This window comes from Salvia hispanica, chromosome 6 (assembly GCF_029641045.1).
Source record: "Salvia hispanica isolate PSC_SH4W2 chromosome 6, Shi_PSC_v1, whole genome shotgun sequence".
Taxonomy (NCBI): Eukaryota; Viridiplantae; Streptophyta; class Magnoliopsida; order Lamiales; family Lamiaceae; genus Salvia; species Salvia hispanica.
In genome coordinates, this window is record NC_142697.1 from 37,539,723 (window position 1) to 37,558,275 (window position 18,553).

The following is an 18,553-nucleotide window of genomic DNA, read 5'->3' on the forward strand; positions in this document are numbered from 1 at the left end:
CCGCCGCACCTTGGCCGGCGGTCGCCGCGTTGGAGTCCAGAGATTCTGACCCTTCGGTGGCGGACCGCCACATGTCCTCCGGCGGTCGCCGGGCGAGACTCTTCTCCTAGCGTAAATTTCCGAGGCGGGCCGCCACATAGCTCTGACCGCCGGGCGCCGGCGGTCGCCGTACAACTTCGCGGCGGTCGCTGGTCGCCGTCTGACTCCAGATTTCCAGACTATGCGTTTTTACTCCCCTTTTCGGCTCAAATATGCACATTTCTCACAAAACACGTCAAAATACCAAAATGTATAGAATATGCAAATAATGGACATGTAGAGTGATTTTGATGACAAAAACGGACCAAATAATGGCCTTAAAACAGTGCAAAATCCGGGCGTATCAGGGAGTACCAAGTACAAAATAATAACTCGACTATAAGCACAAGATACAAAGAAACCTTAGCTACTGATATGCTCGGGCTTTTGCATGAGTTTAGTAACGAAATTTGATTGTAATTGATCATATTTGGCCAAGAATCCATATGATTATATCATGTTCTCTACTATTTTGGTATTTGACCGTTTTGTTTGAGATGTGTATAACGAAATAAGCTTAATTAGGTGAAAAACGAGTGAGAAGATGTACAAGACGAAATGGAATACAAAAGAGTCCCAACTTATACTCAGGGACTCGCTGGGAAAGCTAACTATCTCGTGATTACTTTAACTAGAACCTTCACAGATACAAATCCAATCACCTACACATTTAATTTTATTTTATTTCTCAATCAATTTGATTTCAACTAAACATTATATTCAAAATTATAAAAAGGAAATTAATTTTAAAAATAACATTAAACTATTAAACATTAAATTAAAATAACAATCGAAATTACATAATTGAAATAGTATAAATAAATATTTTTGGGAGAGAAGAATGAGTGAGGGATAGTTTTTCTAAAATAAAAAAAAGGAGGATGAATGAGGTATTTATAGATGATTTATGGATGAACTAGAAGTTAAAAAAAAATTTAAGAGTAAAAAAAGAGGTAATAGAACGACAATATTTGAGGAAGTATTAAAATTGCATTTTTTATATTTTTTTTGATTTCTTTTTATTTTTATTTTTAAAAATCAAAAATCAAAATTCCCAATGGTCAAAACCACGCCCACTAGGGGCAGTGGGGCGTCACCGCGCTGGGGACTACCACATCACCCTGGACGCACCGGGATAGGTCCTCCGCAGAGGGCGCAACAACATCCATCGGTGACCCGAGATCACCATTGCGGATGCTCTTCACTCAGGCGATTTATCACTAAACGAAGTCGTTTTGCGTTGTCAATATTGCCACAATTATACTATGAAACATTTAAGACTACGTTTGAGACTTTAATGGATAGAGAGAGCGAAATGGATGTGATTTGGCAAGTTCGGTGTGGTATGCCTTTAGGGTAGTGGAGAAATTTCTAGAAGCGTTGAATGAGGAAGTTGGTTTGGGTTTGAAAGGATGGAGGAGGGTAGGATTAGGATTAGGCCAAGAGAGAGTTAATTTGGAGTTTTGGATGTCATCTCTATTAATTATTTTACCAAATCAACTAGAGTTGTAGTGTAGCCGGCAGTGTAGAGCTGTGGTGACTTTAGGTCATAGGTTCAAACCCCGCCTTCCGCCAAAAACGGATCCAGAACACCTATATGTGATCAAACAAAAAATAATTAAGTTTCCAACACTAGAGATTGTCTAACCTAACAATTAATAAATAGTACTACTAGAAAATAAAACAATCTACCTATTTTTTATCAATTCCTAAACTCGATTATTGGCCTATATATAGATGTTTCTACATGATCACAAACATCACATTAATTAAGCATTGCAACAATGGCTACTCACAAGTTTGAGATAGACATTGAGTTGAAAACCTCTCCAGAAAAGCTATGGAAAAACCTAAAAGAATTCATCACACTCTTTCCCAAAGCCATGCCCGATGAAGTTGAAAGGATTGATGTGATCGAGGGGGATGGAAGATCGGTCGGATCAGTCTATGTGTCTACTCTGAAGCCCACAGGTATATAAAAAGGCTCCACTCTATTAGTTCACTTATTTTGTAACTAATTACCAATTACCTTATTAACTATGACGTTGATTTGATTTCCTCTATATGTAGAGATGGTCCCCGTGGTTTCGACCATCAAGGAGAGGATTGATATTGTTGACAACGAGAAGAAGATACTGGGTTATAGTATTCTGGAAGGTGATATCTTGGGATATTACAAGAATTACAAGGTGGTAGTATATGTTGGCAACAGCCCTAATAGTGATGGTGCTTTGGTTAAACATACAACTGAGTTTAACAAGGCAAATGAAAATGTGGTTGTTAATCTTGATATCTACAAGCCTTTTGTGGTTAAAGTTTACATGGCAGTTGATGCTTATCTTCTCAAGGCATGATTTCTTCAAGATTAAGGTTGAGCATCTATTGTTGATATATAATTTAATTGTGTCTGGTATTTTTTTTCTTATGTCTCATTGATTATGTGACTAGAATCACCAATTTTACAATGTCTATAGTTTTTTAATTCCTCTCTTTGAATTAATGAGGGAGAAAAATATAGACTTTAATTTTGTAAGTTTGGTGGTCCAGTCATAAGTTATGAGATTTGAAAAAAATAAAATTAAATAAAAAATTGCCAATGTAGATTACATATCTCAATATAGATGTTTATGGTTGTGGTGTACCCCATCACTCCATATATGTATTGCTTTACTAAAATAAAAGAAATAGTAATAATTTGTGTTTGACAAACCTTGCTGTTGTGTTACAAGAATTTTCTGAAAATAATGTAAGTAGAGGACAATCTTGCAGTATTTGTCTGAATATATATTTGTCATGTTTTCTGTCGCTCATATCTGAATATAATAATAATAATGATGATGATGATGATGATGATGATGATAATGATATAATAGTAGTATGAAATAACTTTGCAACTCACAATGATTTAGTATATTATTCAAAAGTACAATAGTCGATCTGATTTGCTACAATAGCTCTATATACAACATGTGATTGAAAAATTAATTTCAAGCACCACAACAAGACTTGTGATATGATATTATACACATACAAAACAATACAAAAGGATTTCATATAAAAATATGGAGGATCCTAAAAAACTAATCCTTCTCAATCCAATCACATAAAGTTATGTGAAAATTAATTCACAAATAAAGGAAAAGAAAAAATTGTTAGAAATAAAGGGATGAAATTCCCAAGCCGTTACAGGCGGTACTCTAACTATTACAATCGAATGAAGATAATAACAATAAGTGGAATGAAAATTACAACGGAAATAATAAAACAAACCGAACTATAAGTCGAGTCGAGGGAAGCCCTCTTTCCGCAAGACAAATTAAGCCCCGGCTAGTGCTCACGGAATGGCGTATTGTCCCCAAAGATAAAACGACTTCCTCCTAGCGTGTAGAAGCACCTCAAACACGCTAGGCACCGGCGAACTTGATGGAGTTTTGAGAATCGAGCTATGCAATGCTACTATGATGTAGAGAACTATAGAGAAGATGTAATGCGTTTTGTTGTTGTGTTTTCCCTCTTCCAAACTCCACCTATTTATAGGATAGGAGAGGCCACATCAAAGGTCTTATCATTAAGGGACATCATAAACCAAATGGAGGTTACAAGAACATGAAAGGCCAAAGGACTTAGCCACATGAAAGGCCAAAAGCCTCTTATTTATCACACGTTTTCAACAATCCCCCACATTGGTTACTGCACTGCTAGCTCAAACCAACACAAGACGTGTATGCATGCATGCAGACTCTTCGCTCAATCCTCGAGAAACAATATTGCATTTGGAATAGTAGGTTGGGGCTTTGAACTTTCCATAGTCAATACTATCGGGCATACCGGCGGCCTGGTGGACGTGATGCCTTGAACCATTCCTCCTTGGTGTATACCGAGACAATAATATTGACACAATACTATTTACAAACTCATCAGTTCTCACGTTTGTGTCCTTTACTGGCCATGGAACACCACTTTGGATTCATAAGTGATTCACATGTTGAAGCGGCCTACAATTCTTCACTTACATAGGTGATTCTTTTCCGGGTATCCTGCAATACCCACCTCCTCGAGGCTTCTAAGAATCATTAAAAGTCAAAACTTAGCCTCTTACCACATGCAGGTTACAACACTCAATGCTTTCTAAAGAATGGGCGAAGATAAAATATTTTCCGAGTGTTACAACTAGAGTCATATAGCTTTGTTTTCCCATTGAACCAAGCCCATGGGATCTCCAATCGTATGGTTGGGTTACCACTATAATCATCTTTTAAGATGTGGTTTTCAGTCCCATTCCTTTTAGCAATTTATGCATTTGATCACGGTTTAAACTTTTCGTTAACGGATCCGCTAAGTTATCCACTGACCTTACATAGTCAACTGCGATAACACCACTTGTGATCAACTGCCTCACGGTATTATGTCGCCGACGAATATGTCGAGACTTACCATTGTATAAGCCACTATGTGCTCTCCCTATAGTCGCTTGGCTATCACAGTGTATCACTATTGCCGACACTGGCTTATTCCAACATGGAATATCTTCTAGGAAGTTTCTAAATCACTCAGCTTCTTCCCCTGCTTTGTCTAAAGCGATAAACTCAGATTCCATGGTGGATCGAGCTATACACGTCTGCTTCGTTGACTTCCACGAAACAGCTCCACCCCCCACAGTGAACACATACCCACTCGTCGAAAACGAGTCTTTTGAATCAGAGATCCAATTTGCATCACAGTACCCTTCAAGTACTTGGGGATAGTTTGTGTACTGCAGCTCAAAGTTAAGAGTATACTTCAAGTATCTCAAAACCCTACGCAGAGCTTTCCAATATTCCTTGCTTGGGTTGCTCGTAAATTGGCTTAGCTTATTCACCGTACACGCAAGATCTGATCGGGTGCAGTTTGTGATAAACATCAAACTCCCTATGATCCTTGCATATTCTTCTTGAGCTACTGGCTCATCCGTGTGCTTACTCAAATGCACGTTGGGTTCCAATGGAGTCTTAGCTGGCTCACAGTCAAAGGAGTGAAACTTTTTAAGCACTTTCTCAATGTAATGAGATTGTGTCAAAGCTATTCCCTCAGGATTCCTTTTAATCTTGATTACGAGAATCACATCAGCTAGACCCATATCTTTCATGTCGAAATTTCTATTTAACATATTTTTGGTCTCGTTGATAATTGCACTATTGCTGCCCATAATCAACATATCATCCACATAAAGACACACAATAACGAAGCCATTATTTGTGTTCTTAATGTAAAAAAACTTATCATACTCGTTGATAGTGAACCCATTTGACAACATCACATTGTCAAACTTCAAGTGTCATTGCAAAGGCGCTTGTTTTAATCCATATAGAGACCTCACTAGTTTGCATACCTTCCTTTCTTGGCCAGGTACTACAAACCCTTCAGGTTGCTCCATATAAATTTCTTCCTCCAATTCACCATTCAGAAATGCATTTTTCACATCCATTTGGTTAATTTCAAGATTGTGCAAAGCAGCAATCGTATGAAGCACCCGAATGGAAGTGATTCTCGTAACGGGTGAATACGTGTCGAAAAAGTCATATCCTTCTTGCTGCTTAAAGCCTTTTACAACTAGGCGAGTGTTGTAGTTTTCAATAGTACCATCAGTTTTATATTTCCTTCTCAGGATCCACTTGCACCCTAAGGTCTTACAACCTTCTGACAAGTCTACTAACACCCATGTGTTATTTCTCATAATTGATTCAATTTCACTATTGATTGCTTCTTGCCAGAATGGCGCATCTGGGCCAGACAGCGCTTCCGCCAATGACTTTGGTTCATCATCCAACATAAAGGTTATAGAGTCGGGACCAAAAGTCTTAGCAATTTTAACTCTTTCACCACGTCTTGGTTCTACATCCTCAGGACTTAACCTCGTCCTTTTTGGAGGATTAGAACTAGTGGATTCATCCATCATTCTTTCACTAGAAAGATCCTCCTGCCTCTTGCAAGGGTAAACATTCTCAAAGAATATAGCATTCCTTGACTCTATCGTTGATCCTTCAGCCACGCCAGGCACAACTGACTTATGGACTAGGAAACGATATGCACTACTATTAAGTGCATGGCCAATAAAGATGCAATCGACTGTTTTAGGGCCAATAACAACTTGTTTCGCAGGCGGCACTTCTACCTTTGCTAAACACCCCCACACTTTGAGGTATGAATAAGAAGGTTTCTTGCCTTTCCACAACTCATAGGGAGTCACAACCCTACTTTTTAGTGGAATCTTATTCAGGATATAATTAACAGCCTCCCCCCACATGTTCTGGGGTAAACCTGAATTAATCAATAGAGCATTCATCATCTCTTTCAGTGTTCGATTTTTGCGTTCAGCAACACCATTCGATTGAGAAGAATATGGAGTCGTGGTTTGGTGAATTAAACCACTTGCATGACATAATTCTGCAAACGTTGCCACATATTCACCACCTCTATCACTTCGAACACACTTAATTCGACAATTAAGTTGATTTTCGGCTTCATTTTTGAAGTCTTTAAACGCTTCAATTGCCTCATCTTTACTTCTTAATAAGTAAAGGTAACAATACCTTGTGCAATCATCTATAAATGTGATGAAATACTTTTTACCACCTCTTGTTTGCACAAATTTCAAATAACATACGTCTGTATGGATCAACTCAAGAGGTTTTGTGCTCCGCTCTACCGAATGGAACGGCAGCTTAGCCATTTTGGCTTCAACACACACTTCACATCTTTCTTGTGAGTTAAACTTATCAACTTTTAGTAAATTAAGATTTACTAATCTTTTTATAGCATTTAGATTTATATGTCCCAATCTATTATGCCATAAATCAGAGCTCTCAAGCAAATAAGAGGATGTGTCATCTTCCTTATTGCATTTTCCTTTTCCACGGTGAATGACCGTAACATTCAGCTCAAAAAGCCAATTCACTAGGTGGCCTTCACCTATGAATTTTCCATTCTTGGTCAATATAACCTTTTCACATTCAAATTCTAGTGAAAATCCATGATTTACTAGAAGTGAGCCTGACACCAAATTATTTCGGATGTCTGAGACATGCAGCACATCCTTGAGAGTAAGAACCTTTCCAGATCCTAGTTTTAGGAACACATTACCCACACCAACTACCTCAGAAGAGGCTTGGTTTCCCATGCGTACTTTTCTACCTCCAACAGATTTGTAAGTAGAAAAAACGCTTCTCTCGGAGCACCCATGACATGTGGCACCCATATTAACAAACCATTTATTTGGATTATTACCATGGTCCACGTCGGAGACCATTGCGACCACCTCGTGATCTTTGTTGTTTATAACAATACGTTCAAATAATTTGCACAATATTGTCTCCATCAATAAGTACAAAATTATATTGAACCATATTTGCATTGGTATATTCAACACCACATGCATCCCAATTATTACTACCAAGTCTAAATTGGTCTTGCTTGTCAAATGACAAATGATAAAACACAATTCTCAAGAGAATAGATCTCAAGGAATTAACCACTTCATTGCGCATCGACATTGCGACTGTTCGTTTCTTCATTCCAGTTTGGAGCTCATGTTTCCTCCAACTTCGATTGGTATAATCCTGTCTTAGAAGAGTACACTAATTTGTCTTGCGATTGTTAGAAATAAAGGGATGAAATTCCCAAGCCGTTACAGGCGGTACTCTAACTATTACAATCGAATGAAGATAATAACAATAAGTGGAATGAAAATTACAACGGAAATAATAAAACAAACCGAACTATAAGTCGAGTCGAGGGAAGCCCTCTTTCCGCAAGACAAATTACGCCCCGGCTAGTGCTCACGGAATGGTCCCCAAAGATAAAACGACTTCCTCCTAGCGTGTAGAAGCACCTCAAACACGCTAGGCACTGGCGAACTTAATGGAGTTTTGAGAATCGAGCTATGCAATGCTACTATGATGTAGAGAACTATAGAGAAGATGTAATGCATTTTGTTGTTGTGTTTTCCCTCTTCCAAACTCCACCTATTTATAGGATAGGAGAGACCACATCAAAGGTCTTAGCATTAAGGGACATCATAAACCAAATGGAGGTTACAAGAACATGAAAGGCCAAAGGACTTAGCCATATGAAAGGCCAAAAGCCTCTTATTTATCACACGTTTTCAACAAAAATCTCCATCTTCGTAATCTCATACTTCGCCGGAATCTTTATCTTGAAGAAGAGGTACCTTCTCGACTGTTGATGAGTCATTGCAACCATCATCCAACCGTTGTGTTTCATTCTCTTTGATCTCTCCCCTTAAAACGGTGTAATACCATACCACAAACGAATGTTCTCATCATGATACATTAATTAGTTACCACAATTTCAATTACTTCGCCTAGTTAAATTGCATTATACAGTCTTAGGCCATTTATTAAGATTTAAAATAATTGAATCCTTTGAGATGCGGCTTTAAATTTTTGTTCATTATTATTCTTCTCCTCCGTTTAATAATAAGGGTTTAAATTATTATTGATTAAATGAAACTATTTGCCACTTCACCCCAGGCGCGTGTCCTGCTAGACCGGGATAGGTCCTCCGTGGAGGGCAGCCCTCTACAATGAAGTCACTACAACAACATCCATCGGTGACCCGAGATCACCATTGTAGATGCTCTTACACTCAGGTGATTTATTACTAAACGAAGTCGTTTTGAGTTGTCAATATTGCTACAATTATGCTATAAAACATTTATAACTGTGTTTGAGACTTTAATGGATAGAGATTGTGAAATGGATGTGATTTGACAAGTTTGGTGCGGTATGCCTTTAGGGTAGGTAGGGGAGAAGTTTCTAGAAGTGTTGAATGAGAAAGTTGGTTTGGGTTTGAAAGGATGGAGGAGGGTAGGATTAGGGTTAGGACAAGAGAGGGTTAGTTTGGAGTTTTGGATATCATCTCTATTAATTAATTTACCAAATCAACGAGAGTTGTAGTGTAATTGGCAGTGCAGAGCTATGGTGACTTGAGGTCACAGGTTCAAATCCCGTCACTCGCTGCGAGACTCTAGGCCTTAATTCGTAAATCCGGTCGAGCAGTCACAACCAAGATAAATATAGATTTGACTAGAAAATTTTTAAGAAAATTAAAGTAATGATAGAAATTGGGATATCATTCCAACCAAAAATAACAACATTGGTTAAGAAAAGGGTAATGAAATCAACTGCAGAAACACACTAATCTACGACAATAGAGCAAATTAAAAGTTAAATTTGAAAAAGGAGGGGAAAAGGGCTCATTACGTTTTGGACAAAACATCAGGGGGGGAGTGGGGCGTGAAAAAGGTAATATGAAAACGGCAATATTACTGAAAAAAGGCACATTACGTTTTTTCCGATTACATTTACCTTTCTCCAATTTGAAAAAAAGGTAATAAAACGACAATATTTGCGGAAGTGTGAAAATTTCATATTTTATATTTTTTTTTTATTTCTTTTTATTTTCTTAAAAAATCAAAAATCAAAATTCCCAATGGTCAAAACAACGCACATTCGGGGGGGAGGGGTAGTGGGGCGTCACCATCACAGCACTGGGGAGTGCCATGTCACCCCAGGCGCGTGTCCCGCTAGACCGGGATAGGTACTCCGTGGAGGGCGGCCCTCTACGACGAACTCACTACAACTACATCCATCGGCAACCCGAGATCACCATTGCCGATGCTCTTACGCTTTATTACTAAACGAAGTCGTTTGGGACTATAATGGATAGCTAGAGAGAGAGTGAAATGGATGTGATTTGGCAGGTTCGGTGCGGTATGCCTTTAGGGTAGGGGAGAAGTTTCAAGAAGCGTTGAATGAGGAAGTTGGTTTTGGTTTAAGGGGATCGACGAGGGTAGGATTAGGGTTAGGACAAGAAATGGTTAGTTTGGAGTTATGGATGTCATCTCTATTAATTAATTTACCAAATCAACTAGAGTTGTAGTGTAGTTGGCAGTGCTGAGCTGTGGTGGCTTGAGGTAAAAGGTTCGAACCCCGCCACCCGCTGGGAGTTTAACACCCCGACTTTTTCTACCTTTTTATTTGTTCTTGAAAGAACGTCGTTTGCGGACCCGAAAATTTTTTCGCCTTTGTTTCCTTTGTGGAGAGAATTATTTTATAAATTTGGGCTTAAATAATCATTCTTTTTCTACCCCAATTTATTTATTATTTTCGAGCCAATTCCATTTTTGAAACTATTCTTCGGAGCCCCATTGTTGGAGAAGCCTATCTGTAACACCCCACTTTTTCGAACCCTAAGTTTAGAGCCGAAAATTTAATTTCCTAATTTATGACTTAGGAGACGTGAATTAATTGAGGAACGAAGTTATGACTGAGTCGGGTTTAGGGTTGCGTTGGAAGTTTGAAAAGTCAAACTTGTTGATTATATGACGTGACATGCGAATATTTGAATTAAAGGTGAAATTATGTGATGATTTAATTGTTTAAGGGTGAGTGAGATTTTTAGGATACTATTCCATAACCTTTTCCTTGGAATTTTTGAAAATCATAGCCTTAGTGGCAGTGGCGGAGCCAGAAATTTGACGATGGAGGGTCCAAATTTCTTTAAATAGTTGTTCTACTTTTTTTGTCAACGTCGTCAAAAATAGCTGCGGGGGATATGGATAATGGAAAAATTAAAAGACAGACAATAGAAACTATTAATATATGGAGACAAAGTAAATATAAATTAATTTTTATCCTTAGAATGTAAAATTCACTAATTAAAAAATTTACATTAAAATTACTAGTTATGAGAAATCAACAAAATCACCAAACCCTTAAACGAAAAGAAATAGTAATACTATATGGAGTACTAATATCTTTGAGATTTAAAAATTAGAGCTACTCTTTATATCGTACACTAATTAAAGTTTTAAAATGAAAGTATTCAATGATACTATACTAATCTATTAAAAAATACTGTATATTTTTTCTTAGATATGTATAAATTAAATTTAAAATAAAAGAAAATAAACATAAAATGGATTTAATCACCAAAACAGTAAATAGAGTTAGATACGTATAAATTAAATTTAAAATAAAAGAAAATAAACATAAAATGGATTTAATCACCAAAACAGTAAATAGAAATTGAATAAATGGAGGCTATGGGAATCAAACTCCGACCTTGATTGTGGTAGGCCAGTTCAAATACCAAATGAGCTGAGTCATGTACAGCAAATATTGTGTTTAAATATATTATATATTGGTAAAGTTTAAATTGTTGAGGGGCCCAAGGGCCCCCTTGGACCCACCGTAGCTCCGCCGCTGTTTAGTGGAGAAAATCCCATTTTTCCGGATTTAATTTAATTCTTGGGATATTTATCCAAATTAAATCCAAAACCCAATTATTTTCTATTTCCTAATAAGAAAAATCGAACCCTATTGTTTTAAGGTGATTTTCGAAAATCACCTATATTTGGGAAGGAAGAATTATTTTATTTTTAATTGATCCCTTATTGATTTCCTTCCATATCTAGAATTTAAATATTTAACCAAATCTTTCCATACCTCAAGGAGATCTTGCCATATCTTATTTTATTTAATATTAAAGATCCATTCCTTATTTAAAGGAGCAAATACACGCCTATTTCTTTTCCCAATGGGGAGGATTTTTATTTTTATTTTGCTCCGTGATATTTTATTCTACTCCGTAAAATATACAAAACAAAATCTTGGCTAATTAAAAGCCATATATTTCAAAAATCCCCATGCTTGAACCCTAGATCTTTTTCTTCCTCCCTACTCCACAATATTTGTTTTTAATTAATTATGGAGAATCAAATCTTACCAAATATTCTATATTATTTACCTAAAGATCTTATTGAGCACTATAAATAAGAGAAACCCCTAACCCTAGCCATCACAATTTTCGCCCCCTCCCTCTTTTCCTTCTCTCTCAATTTTTTTCTACTTTACTCCAATAATCCTTCATCCTTTGAGAAGAATTAGAGTTTGAGCCTCAAAATTTTTGAAGAACCAAGTCTTTACTTTGTTTCTACCGTTCGTTATTCTAAAAAAGGTATTCTCATATTAATCTTCTTCTTTCTACTCGATTCCTCTTCTTTCTAACCGATTAATCGGTATTCTTGAACCCTCATGCATCTTGTTGAGTGAAAGTGGGATAAAGGGGATATGGAAATATGTATGCATGTGTGTGGCGTGTGTGCGTGTGGGTGTGGCGAGTGTGTGTGCGCATTGTGTGTGTGTGTGTTGTGTGTATGTTGGCAAAATACTCTTGTGTGACATATGTTGATGTTAGATCTAGAGTTGAGATGCAAATGGAACTTATGTGATGAACATGGCCTTGATTGATGACGTTAAAATAAATCGATGGGAAAAGGGAAAAGCGTTGAGACATGCATGAGTTAGGAGTTTGTGTTGAATCTGATTTGTGATATATGCCTATGTGATTAAAAGGTGAAACCTCGGTTGCGAAGCAGGATAACAAAGGAAAGAGCATACTTGAAATCTAAGCAGTCGAGGTGGGCTTTATTCTTAAACTCTCTTTTATGTTGCAAATTTATGAATGTGGAGAGATAAGGGTGGTTTGAAACGTTATGCCATGCCTGTGATTGTTTTTTATGATATTGTGTGCCTGATGCCTAGTTTGTGAGTACGCTCCATTAGGCTACAGTGGCTATGGATATGTTTAAACGAATTCGGGTCTGAGTACGGGCCACAAACCCTACCAGGCTGTGTACACGGTGGGATCGGGAGCCGTCCTTGCTAGTCGGCCGGTCTCATGGGCGAAAAGTGTGGCCACACTTTCGTCGCACTATGGAAATGATGAGATTGTGGAAAGTGATGAGGAAATTGGGGAGTTTTTTGATTGGCCAATCTATGGAAATATTTTTGTGATACTCGTTGAATATTTATCTTGAAAAGTGTAAAACCTTGAGTTCACTAGTAAGGGTGGCATAACTTATAAAATGTTTTGACAACGAGTTCACTGAGTATTTCAAAATACTCAGCCCTGTGTTTTCCTTATGTTCAGGTTGAACGACGACGAGCGGTGGCGGGTGTTGAGCATATTAACTAATTAAGATGGGTGTTTTGAACTTCAAGCGTAGTTGTGTCTCTATACATAGCTGCACTTTCTCTTGGTCGTTTCCGCTGAATTTTCTTCGAAACACTTTAGTATTATTTGGATATTTTGCACTTGTTCCTTTCGTTTTAGAATCTTGAGACATCTTGTGATATTATTGGGATTTATTGAACCCTTTAGTTTGATCATACTTTATAGTACTTATCCTTCATTTATTTCTCTTGATTAAACCTTTGACTTGCGACTCTGATAGTCCGTTTTATACTTAGGTCAAGCCTCTTTAAATGGAACCCTAGCCTATGTTAAACTCTTTTAAGTCAGTTTTGGTAGCAGTCGCCGCATTTATTGTACCCTAGGAGGGCGGGCTGTTACACTATCTCTGATATTTAACTCATAAGATTTTCTTCCACTCAAATCTGATACAAAGAAATCTACCACGATTGACACTATTTGAAAAATAGAAACCAAGTTAGTTTTAGCAAAACCCTAGCAACAATCTATATATTTCCACGTTCCACACATCCAATTTTTCGGGAGGAGAAACCGAGAGACGAGGGGAGAAAAAGAGAGGGGAAGCGACGGAAGAGAAAAAAAATTGAGAGCATGAGGCGATATTTTGGAGTGGCGCGAGTTCTGGGGTAATAATTTGGATTTAGAACTGTTTCTTGAATTGGGAGATGTAGAGCGATCGATGCTGAGGAACAATGGAGACGACGAGAGTTTGAAAGAGAAATATGAGGGTGCTTGTTGGTGAAAGATTTAAGAGATACGCGAGGGGCTAATTTCGGCGAGCAGTGAGGGCGCTGTAGTGCCGTAAACGAGAGAAAGACGCAGCAGCTGGAGATGACAGTGTGAAACCACGCGATGGAGACAGACGGGGCCGGAGGCTTCAACTACACCGTGACAGCAACAACGCTACGTTCTGACCGGCAGAGAGGCTGCGAGCTGAGGAAGGGAGATGATAGCAGCAGCGAATGGTGGACAGCGGTGTGGAATAAACATGTGAAAAATATGGGAGACCTTTGAGGTGGCCAAGACCTATGGCCTTTCATCTTAGATAACCCCCAAATGCATTAAGAGACAATCTCTAGCCTATAAATAGGCTTGATCTTGGAGTGGAAAATACACCACAACACACTCTCTACTTTCTCTAGCTCTCTACATCATAGTGTGTATTCATAGAAGCATTGCATAGTTCGATTCTCGGAACTCCATCAAGTTCACCGGAGCCTAGCGGGTTTGAGGTGCTTCTACACACTAGGAGTAAGTCGTTTTATCTTTAGGGGCAATACGTCATTCCGTGAGCACTAGCCGGGGCGTAATTTGTCTTGCAGAAAGAGGGCTTCCCTCGACTCGACTTAGTTTGGTTTGTTTTATTATTTTCGTTGTAATTTTCATTCCACTTATTGTTGTTATCTTCCTTCGATTGTAATAGTTAGAGTGCCGCCTGTACATGGCTTGAGAATTTTATCCAATTATTTCTAACAATCGCAAGATCAATTAGTGTACTCTTCAGGATTATGCCGATCGAAGTTGGAGGAATCATGAAATTCAAAGATGGAATGAAGCAACGAACAGTCACAATGTTGATGCGCAATGAAGTGGTTAATTCCTTGAGATCTATTTGTTAGAGTTTGAATACTAGAAATCACGTTTCGAGTGATTGAATACTGTAAAACTCTTATTTTATTTTCCAATAAATAAAACAAATTATTTTTTGTCATAATGTTGTTATGTTTTACATTTAATGGATGTTAATGCATGTTTAAATGTATAAGTTAACTTAACAAAGTCTAAGTCTTTGCTTTAGTAGACCGGTTGTGGGCGTCGTCCACTTTAAGGTAATACGGTCAGTTCTAAACAAAGAAAAAGATGAATTTCACAACCTAGTTGGAATTTGACTATCCAACGAGAAAGGTTGCAATGTCAATCCGCATATTTCTAAGCCTTACTGAAATAAGATGACATTGGTGTGGTATAGCACTGAACGGATCTAACAGCAAGACTTGCCTTAGGCTATCTACCGAAAGGCGAGGTCTTGATAAATATTTATTTCTTAATCAATGTAGGTTAGCATTGAGCATACGGTATTGATTATGCACTGCTTTGACTTATCAAATGGTGCGGGTTTTTCGTAACCCAGTTATCCTGATATATTGGGTAGTGGTGATCAATATCTAGCGGTACTAGGATTGCTATTATATTGAATCGTGCGCGAGCTGAGTCTCATTTGATAATGTCCTCAAGAGGAGCGCGAAACAAGGTTTTATTATTCGGAACCTAGCTAGTTGGAGTGTAATTACTCTATGAATAATAAATAAGCGTTTCATGTTAAGTCCACTCTTGGAATTAATAAGTTAATTAATTAAGTCAATAGCAGACATTAATTAATTAATGGACATTTTAATCTTAAGCGCGGGAAATGAAAGTTAAACGGAAACCCGGATTACTTGTAATTTCAGATTTGGATGGGGAGAGTTCAATATTACTTCTGTAGTGGCTGATCGTAATATTCCAATTATAACTTATATTAAATTGTGGGTTCAATTTAATTAGTAAAAAGTAAATTGGATGAGCCCATATCCAAAACCTTCCATAGATCCCTGTCTGGGCCCAAAAAAGAACTTAATATAAATAGGAGAATAAAGGAGACAGATATAACACAATTTTTATCATTAAAATTTTCGAAAATTTTCAGCCCCTAAGCTGAAGGAATTTTCGAATTCCTCTCCTGTTTCAAAAAGAATTTCTTCTGTCTTCTTTATTTAAGTCCTAGTATTCTAGTAAGATCAGCCCACACTGGTATTGGGATACAGTTCGGGAACCAGAGAGAAGATTTGTGGTCTAGTACTCAAAGCATCACGTGGAGAAGAAGCTAGCCATCTTCAATTCTTTGGAGAATTATTTAGGTATTTTTCTGCTCCGTAGAAAAGCATGTTTTAGGTTTCAATATTCTTAAAGCATGATTAATTCAAGTTATGAGCATGATACATGTGAAAATTACGCGAATAGGTTTTGTCTAAATAATCTGCTAAATAGATCTGATTATTATGTGATTGTTATTTATGCGCCCGCTTCCGCTGCCAGTTCCATCACTATTCTCTTGAGAATTGTGTTTATCGTTTGTCATTTGACAAGCAAGACCAATTTAGACTTGGTAGTAATAATTGGGATGCATGTGGTGTTGAATATACCAATGCACATATGGTTTAATATTATTGTGTACTTATTGATGGAGACAATATTGTACAAATTATTTGAACGTGTTGTTATAAACAATAAAGATCACGAGGTGGTCGCAATGATTTCCGACGTGAACCATGGTAACAATCCAAATGAATGGTTTGTTGATATGGGTGCCACATGTCATGTGTGCGCCGAGAGAAGTGTTTTTTCTACTTATAAATCTGTTGGAGGTAGAAAAGTACGCATGGGAAACCAAGCCTCTCCTAAGGTGGTTGGTGTGGGTAATGTGTTCCTAAAACTAGGATCTGGAAAGGTTCTTACTCTCAAGGATGTGCTGCATGTCTCAGACATCCGAAATAATTTGGTGTCAGGCTCACTTCTAGTAAATCATGGATTTTCACTAGAATTTGAGTGTGAAAAGGTTATATTAACCAAGTATGGAAAGTTCATAGGTGAAGGTCACCTAGTGAATGAGCTTTTTGAGTTAAATGTTACAGTCATTCATCGTGGAAAAGGAATAAGCAATAAGGAAGATGACACATCCTCTTATTTGCTTGAGAGCTTTGATTGATGGCACAATAGATTGGGACATGTAAATCTAAATGCTATAAAAAGATTAGTAAATCTTAATTTACTAAAAGTTTATAAGTTTAACTCACAAGAAAGATATGAAGTGTGTGTTGAAGCCAAAATGGCTAAGCTGTCGTTCCATTCGGTAGAGCGAAGCACAAAACCTCTTGAGTTAATCCGTACAGATGTATGTGATTTGAAATTTGTGCAAACAAGAGGTGGTAAAAAATATTTCATCACGTTCATAGATGATTGCACAAGGTATTGTTACATTTACTTATTAAGAAGTAAAGATGAGGTAATTGAAGCGTTTAAAGACTTAAAAAATGAAGCCGAAAATCAACTTAATTGTCGAATTAAGTGTGTTCGAAGTGATAGAGCTGGCGAGTATGTAGCGCCATTTGCAGAGTCATGCCATGTAAATGGTATAATTCACCAAACCACGGCTCCATATTCTCCTCAGTCAAATGGTGTTGCTGAACGCAAAAATCGAACACTTAAAGAGATGATGAATGCTCTGTTGATTAATTCAGGTTTACCCCAGAACATGTGGGGGGAGGCTGTGTTAACGGAAAATTATATCCTGAATAAGATTCCACTAAAAGTAGGGATGTGACTCCCTATGAGTTGTGGAAAGGCAAGAAACCTTCGTATTCATACCTTAAAGTGTGGGGGTGCTTAGCGAAGGTAGAAGTGTCACCTCCGAAGCAAGTTGCAATAGGCCCTAAAACAGTTGATTGTATCTTTATTGGCCACACACTTAATAGTAATGCCTATCGTTTCCTAGTCCATAAGTCAGTTGTGCCTGGCGTGACTGAAGGAACAACGATTGAGTCAAGGAATGCTATATTCTTTGAGAATGTTTACCCTTGCAAGTGGCAGGAGGATCGTTCTAGTGAAAGAATAATGGATGAATCCACTAGCTCTAATCCTCCAAAAAGGACGAGGTCAAGTCCTAAGGATGTAGAACCAAGACGTGGTAAAAGAGTTAAAATTGCTAAAACATTTGGTCCCGACTTCATAACTTTTATGTTGGATGACGAACCAAAGTCATTGGTAGAAGCACTGTCTAGCCCAGATGTACCATTCTGGCAAGAAGCAATCAATAGCGAAATTGAATCAATTATGAGAAATAACACATGGGTGTTAGTAGACTTGCCAGAAGATTGTAAGACCTTAGAGTGCAAGTAGATCCTGAGAAGGAAATATAAAACTGATGGTACTATTGAAAAGTACAAGGCTCGTCTAGTTGTGAAAGGCTTTAAGCAGCAAGAAGGATATGACTTCTTCGACACATTTTTACCCGTTACGAGAATCACTTCCATTCAGGTGCTTCTTGCGATTGCTGCTTTGCACAATCTTGAAATTCACCAAATGGATGTGAAAACTGCATTTCTGAATGGTGAATTGGAGGAAGAAATTTATATGGAGTAACCTGAAGGGTTTGTAGTACCTGGCCAAGAAAGGAAGGTATGCAAGCTAGTGAGGTCTCTATATGGATTAAAACAAGCACATTTGCTATGTCACTTGAACTTTGACAATGTGATGTTGTCAAATGGGTTCACTATCAACGAGTGTGATAAGTGTGTATACATTAAGAACACAAATAATGGGTTCGTTATTGTGTATCTTTATGTGGATGATATGTTGATTATGGGAAACAATAGTGCCATTA

General features: G+C 37.7%; 1 protein-coding gene, 1 long non-coding RNA gene and 1 pseudogene across 2 annotated transcripts; 2 read left to right on the plus strand and 1 right to left on the minus strand.

The window, feature by feature from the left end:
• The window catches only part of LOC125206787 (WAT1-related protein At1g70260-like), a 36,061-nt pseudogene that overhangs the window by 4,822 nt on the left and 12,686 nt on the right, over positions 1-18,553 (minus strand).
• LOC125208224 (MLP-like protein 423) lies at positions 1,832-2,787 on the plus strand. Its single transcript, XM_048107803.2, has 2 exons — positions 1,832-2,049; positions 2,149-2,787. The coding sequence occupies exons 1-2, from the start codon at positions 1,863-1,865 to the stop codon at positions 2,430-2,432; spliced, it is 471 nt and encodes a 156-aa protein (XP_047963760.1). The 5' UTR covers positions 1,832-1,862; the 3' UTR covers positions 2,433-2,787.
• LOC148923755 (uncharacterized) lies at positions 11,876-14,823 on the plus strand. The gene is made up of 3 exons (XR_016132654.1): positions 11,876-12,096; positions 12,495-12,559; positions 13,072-14,823. It is a non-coding gene; the product is annotated as an uncharacterized LOC148923755 (long non-coding RNA).

Coding starts and splice junctions, on each gene's coding strand:
- LOC125208224 (XM_048107803.2), top strand. CDS start 1,863: ATGGCTACTCACAAGTTTGAGATAGACATTGAGTTGAAAACCTCTCCA. Junction 2,050..2,148: donor GTCTACTCTGAAGCCCACAG/GTATATAAAAAG, acceptor CTCTATATGTAG/AGATGGTCCCCGTGGTTTCG.